At 40.4% G+C, this 6,000-nt stretch overlaps 1 protein-coding gene across 1 annotated transcript; it reads left to right on the plus strand.

Annotated features, from left to right (window-relative positions):
* The first annotated feature begins 618 nt into the window (after positions 1-618).
* Positions 619-3,722, plus strand: LOC140362016 (protein S100-A10-like). Its single transcript, XM_072448010.1, has 3 exons — positions 619-709; positions 1,703-1,848; positions 3,485-3,722. The coding sequence occupies exons 2-3, from the start codon at positions 1,720-1,722 to the stop codon at positions 3,641-3,643; spliced, it is 288 nt and encodes a 95-aa protein (XP_072304111.1). The 5' UTR covers positions 619-709; positions 1,703-1,719; the 3' UTR covers positions 3,644-3,722.
* Positions 3,723-6,000: the final 2,278 nt, after the last annotated feature.

The raw sequence follows: 6,000 nt of genomic DNA on the forward strand, positions 1-6,000 counted from the left end.
TGTGGCTCTGCGTGCTTTTTATGCAGAATGCAAACATAAACACAACAATGATTAAAGGGAAAACACCCTTTGATGTTTGATGTCTGCAGATTTTAAACAAGATGTCGTGCACATGATGTCCACCAGATGGAGCCCGTGCGCACAAACAACCACATGCGATAAGAAATGTAGCAAAACTGCTTTATTATGTTTTTAAGCCAAATATGTGATATAAAATAGTTTATTTATATTTCAACACAGTGTCTATTTAATCCAGCTCATTGTCAACGCACGCGCTTAGTGTTTAGACCTAATTTAAATGGATAATGCAATGCCCCACTGTCGCCACACGATGACACCCTTTGTTTGTGCTTGATTAAAACACTTTGTTCTTCAAGTTTCCCTGTTCTATTATGTGTGACATGTCTGTTAATGATAGTTTGGTGACTGCGTATAAGAAACTCAAGACAACAGACGTGCGTGAAGGACCTGGATGTGTTCGCTGCTTATAGTTGTGACTTGTCCTCTCTTAGATAAAACTCATCTGCAGACATTTTGTGGCTCAAAGTAGTCGGTCGGTTTAAAGGGTCCAGTGTCCACCGCCCGCGTCTGACTCAGAGCTCAGGGCGGCGCCGCAGTATAAAACCTGGGCAGATCCAAACTCCAACTCCCGAAAGCTCCTGACCTCACTGTGTGCTCCTGTCCTGTGCTCCTGTCCTGCCCTGCTCCGGTAAGTTCTAACTTTATACACACTTTTCTACCTGCTGCAAACAAACTTCATGGGCGTGAGGTGTGAGGAGTGTAGATTAAGCGCTTAAATCTGCCAATCACAGGTTTATTGGGCAACAAAGGATCATTTCATCTACAACTGTTGGAGGAATAGGAATGTGTTCTGTCTACTTTGTTGCCTATGTCTGTTTTAATTTGAATTGGGAACATTTTGTGTTTTTTGTGGCTTGTTCAAAGTTCAAACATTGCCAGTGAACTACAGATGGAGAAAGGTCAGATTATATTAGAGTTGACCAAGTTGACCATGACAACAGTTTAATTCAAATGAACATGTTATTTTAAGCTTAAGCGTTGTACACATATCTTGAAATAGTCCTACTGTTGCCCGTCATGTGCAGGACTGGGCATGCTCACACACATCTTGTGAGTGTTTGTTTCTCCACATTTCCACAGCACAGGGCCCCTCACAGAGCCAACACCTCCCACCACTCAGCCGTGTCACGTGTTGTCATTATAGATCATTTTTGTGTTAAAGGCTTGACGTGTAAGCCGTGGCCGTCTCCTATAACAACTTAATATCAGGCTCTGTGTGGGAGTGTTGCTCATACTTGGTGGGTAGGGCACTCGGAGCAAAGAGCACTTCTCCTTTACACTCCCGAAAGTACTTCAACCGGCAATTCAACACGAAGCGAAGTTGTATGTGCTTTTCCAATGGGCACAAAATCCACTTGAATGTGTCACCTTGAAATTAAACAATGAGAAGATAATGTCACATGACTAACTTTATTGCCACGGAAGAAAAGTCATATGTAGATATTATAATCACCAATTTGCTACAGAGTATTCTCAGCTATCCAAGTATTCTTCATGCTTTTGAAAGGAAAAAAACATGGAGAAAATGCTCAATCAGTATCATATCGAAGTAAAAACATACATCGAGGAGATTCTCTGGACTGCAGTCTACAATTCAACGTACGTGGTTCTTGTTTTTCAGTCGTTGAAGAACCAGCCATGCCTTCAGAACTGGAGAACTGCATGGAGAGCCTGATCAAGGTCTTCCACCGCTACGCCAAGAACGGAAACCTCAACCGCAAAGAGCTGCGAGAGCTGATGGAGTGCGAGCTCTCCAACTTCCTCAGGGTAGAACACAGCTGTACCTTTCAAACGGCAGTGATTCAGAACAGGCGCCATCACAAACGGCTTTACAAGAGCTTTGGTCCAATAAGACGGTCGAACTAGACGCTGGAGTAAAACATGGCAAAGGTTCTTTTTTAAATATAGCAAAACAGGTTCATTCCGAACCAAAAACAAGTACAAGTTCTGGGTTTCCTGGATTTGATTTGAAGGATTTGTGAGAACTTTTCCCCTTCATGAATAAAGAAAATCCTCTTGGTAAAGATGCAGTGAAGGATCAGTAAACTGAAGCTGGTCTAAACCAGGACTAAGCCAGATCTAAACCATGTCTAAACCAGGCCTAAACCAGGTCTAAACCAGGCCTAAACCAGGTCTAAACCAGGACTAAACCAGGTCTAAACCAGGTCTGAACCAGGACAAAACCAGGTCTAAACCAGGTCTGAACCAGGTCTAAACCAGGTCTAAACCAGGTCTAAACCAGGACTAAACCAGGTCTAAACCAGGTCTGAACTAGGACTAAACCAGGTCTAAACCAGGTCTGAACCAGGACAAAACCAGGTCTAAACCAGGTCTATACCAGGTCTGAACCAGGACAAAACCAGGTCTAAACCAGGTCTAAACCAGGACTAAACCAGGTCTAAACCAGGACTAAACTAGGTCTAAACCAGGACTAAACCAGGTCTGAACCAGGTCTGAACTAGGACTAAACCAGGTCTAAACCAGGTCTAAACCAGGACTAAACCAGGTCTAAACCAGGACTAAACTAGGTCTAAACCAGGACTAAACCAGGTCTGAACCAGGACAAAACCAGGTCTAAACCAGGTCTAAACCAGGACTAAACCAGGACAAAACCAGGTCTAAACCAGGTCTAAACCAGGTCTAAACTAGGTATAAACCAGGACTAAACCAGGTCTATACCAGGTCTTTACCAGGTCTATACCAGGTCTGAACCAGGAGAAAACCAGGTCTAAACCAGGTCTAAACCAGGACTAAACCAGGTCTAAACCAGGTCTAAACCAGGACTAAACCAGGTCTAAACCAGGTCTGAACCAGGTCTGAACCAGGTCTAAACCAGGTCTAAACCAGGACTAAACCAGGTCTAAACCAGGTCTGAACCAGGTCTGAACCAGGTCTGAACCAGGTCTGAACCAGGTCTGAACCAGGACTAAACCAGGACTAAACCAGGTCTAAACCAGGTCTGAACCAGGTCTGAACCAGGTCTGAACCAGGTCTAAACCAGGTCTGAACCAGGTCTGAACCAGGTCTAAACCAGGTCTAAACCAGGACTAAACCAGGTCTAAACCAGGTCTGAACCAGGTCTGAACCAGGTCTGAACCAGGTCTGAACCAGGTCTGAACCAGGACTAAACCAGGACTAAACCAGGTCTAAACCAGGTCTGAACCAGGTCTGAACCAGGTCTGAACCAGGTCTGAACCAGGTCTGAACCAGGACTAAACCGGGGATGAACTAGATCCTAAACCAGGTCTATACCAGCAAGACCTGACAAGGACTGAATCGTGTCCTCAAAAGTCAGCAATTGTATAATTTACTGTGACTTAGAGCCCACATTTGAGAGCCACATGTTCAAGCCTTAAGCAGTTGGATGTATCTGGTCTAATTGTGCATTCCTCTTGATTTGCAGTCTCAGAGAGATCCCGGTGCCATCGACAAAATCATGAAGGATTTGGACGCAAACGGAGACGGGCAGGTGAACTTTGAGGAGTTTGTTTCTCTGGTTGTTGGACTTTCTATCGCCTGTGAGCAGTGCTACCAAGTGCACATGAAGAAAGCCATGAAGTGAAGAAGAAACCCACACATTTTACTTGTATTCTTTTTTGTAGTTTTGGAGATGATTAAATATATGGAGCGTTTCAATGTCATGCTGTGTTGTGTCATGGTTTATTCAGCTTTAAGACAGTGTGTGACATCAGAGAGTTCATGTTGTCACAGCAGCGTTTGCAGATGGTGAACCTCCTGTGAAAGACGACTTCACTGTCACTTTTCTTATTTACACACAGCATTTGGGTAAACGTGGCTTCTAAAATACTAGAACTCCCATATATTTGTATTTATTCTTCAGGGTAAAAGAGCTGATTATGTGCTCACTGTATATAAAAGTTAGGAACAATAACACATTTGGTTTGGAAGGGAGAAAGAACAGTTTGTTTGAAAAAAATATTGAAATAAAAAAGGTCATCGTCAAAGGCTTGTAATTCACTCTTTGTCTAGTGCTGTTTTCAAATGCCAAATGTATTTAAGTGGAATGTAAACATGTCACCAAATTAACTACAATGGCATTAGTAATAAATAATAAAGAAAATGAAAATGTCACACGTTTGCAAAGCAGAAATATCTGTTTTTTGGCATAATACTGGAACTAAAACTAGACTAATTATTAGTAGAGTGTTTAATTAATGTGCAATCGACACGTTTTGAATAAACTATAAGTTGGCCGTACTGGAAAAATAACCTTAAATAACAAGTCGGGTTAAGATTTAGAAGATTTCCCAATAGAACAAGTTTATTTTCTTATTTGAATAAGATAATGTGTCTTATTTTACAAACAAATAATAATAATTCTAGTTGAACTTACAAACTTTTATAGTGCACTCAACTCAAAAGAACTCATTATTCACACATTTAAAACTTACTTTAGATTAGTGTTTGTTATTCCAACATAAGGTTCTCGTGACCCCTGAACTCATCACTTGCTCTATACTTTAAAACAGCCTCTTGAACCAAATATTGGACAAATTATGCCCAAAGTATTGTGAATTATGAACCAAATACTAAATACTTTCACTGCTCCTATTCAGCAGTGTCTGTGGAAGGTAGTTTCCTCTCTTTCAGACGGATTTAAGGCGTGTTTACTGCGCCGTCGCCCTCACCTGCAGTAATCCAGTGTTGTCCAATGGGAGTTTTGGACAGGACAATCCTCTTTCCTTATCACTTTCCCCAGGAATCTGCAGAATGTTCCGGCCGTAAACTCGCCCTTTGTAAAGCGGGTGTCGAAACGCTGTGCCCGCTCCACTCTGATATGTATTCAGATCAAACCCTTCTCATGTGTAAAGCTGATCGAGTACTTACTACAAATACTACCAGCCTACTGCTAATACCGTTACCTCAGTGTCAAATACCACTGCTACTGTTTCTACTACTGGTACTATGACAGTCTAAAGCTTACAGTTAAATGTAGTGTATAGTATGTGGTATGTCAGAGGTCAAATGTAGTATTATTACCACCACCATTACTACTACTACTACTACTACCACTACCAGCAATTAAACTGCTGCTAATGTTACTGTAGTATTTGTACTTCTTAAAACTCAAGATAACAGAAATGATACCACTAACATAACATCTATCAAAGCACCTAGTACAAAACCAAAAGTACTGTATGTAAATGTACTTTACTTTAGACACTTTAACAGAGGATACGTTTTTACTTTAGCATCACTGCATTCGAGAGCATGTATTTGTACTTTCTCCTCCACTACATTTTTTAACTGGACTGAAAAGTAAAAAGTACTTCCTGTATGGTTTGAGGGGTGTTTATGATGACTTCCTGATTTTGAGTTCAAGTCCTGACTCAAATAAAAATACACACGTAAAAAGTGTAGAAATATTAAGAAATGGTTTGACTCAAACATTAGGACAATAATTTATAATAAATAATCACCACATTTCCTTCTTTAATAGTTAATGGCAAAAAATGAGACATTTACTTTGTACTGTAAAAGTAACATGCACTTCAGTAATTTTGCTAAAATAGAGATTTATATTTGATACTTTTATTTGAAAAAAAAAAAATCATTATAACAAAAAGTATTTTACATGTACATTTACTATATATTTACTGCTACCATAACCACCATTATTAAGCAGCCATTCAGCTTCCTGTTTATCCATAGAATCCAAGACCGTTGCCATGGCGATTAACAATTAAAAGAGTAACATTTTATCTTTTGAATGGGGAAAACGCCCTGAAAACTTTGCTTGTAACAGGAAGCTGAAATTCATGAATCACTTTAGGACATTTCATCATTCAAAAAATGTAATATTTTTGTTTTATCGCTATGGCAACGGTCCTAAATCATCATTCTGAAAGCCATGGATAGTGACTGATAGCAAACTACTACTACTGAAGAGTCTATCCC

Source organism: Eucyclogobius newberryi, unplaced genomic scaffold (assembly GCF_026437365.1).
Source record: "Eucyclogobius newberryi isolate DKJ021-1_F unplaced genomic scaffold, fEucNew1.0.hap1 SCAF_16, whole genome shotgun sequence".
Classification (NCBI taxonomy): Eukaryota; Metazoa; Chordata; class Actinopteri; order Gobiiformes; family Gobiidae; genus Eucyclogobius; species Eucyclogobius newberryi.

Excerpts from the sequence above, each read along its gene's own strand:
- LOC140362016 (XM_072448010.1), top strand. The coding sequence starts at position 1,720 with ATGCCTTCAGAACTGGAGAACTGCATGGAGAGCCTGATCAAGGTCTTC. Across the intron at positions 1,849-3,484 it reads AGCTCTCCAACTTCCTCAGG|TCTCAGAGAGATCCCGGTGC; the intron begins GTAGAACACAGC and ends CTTGATTTGCAG.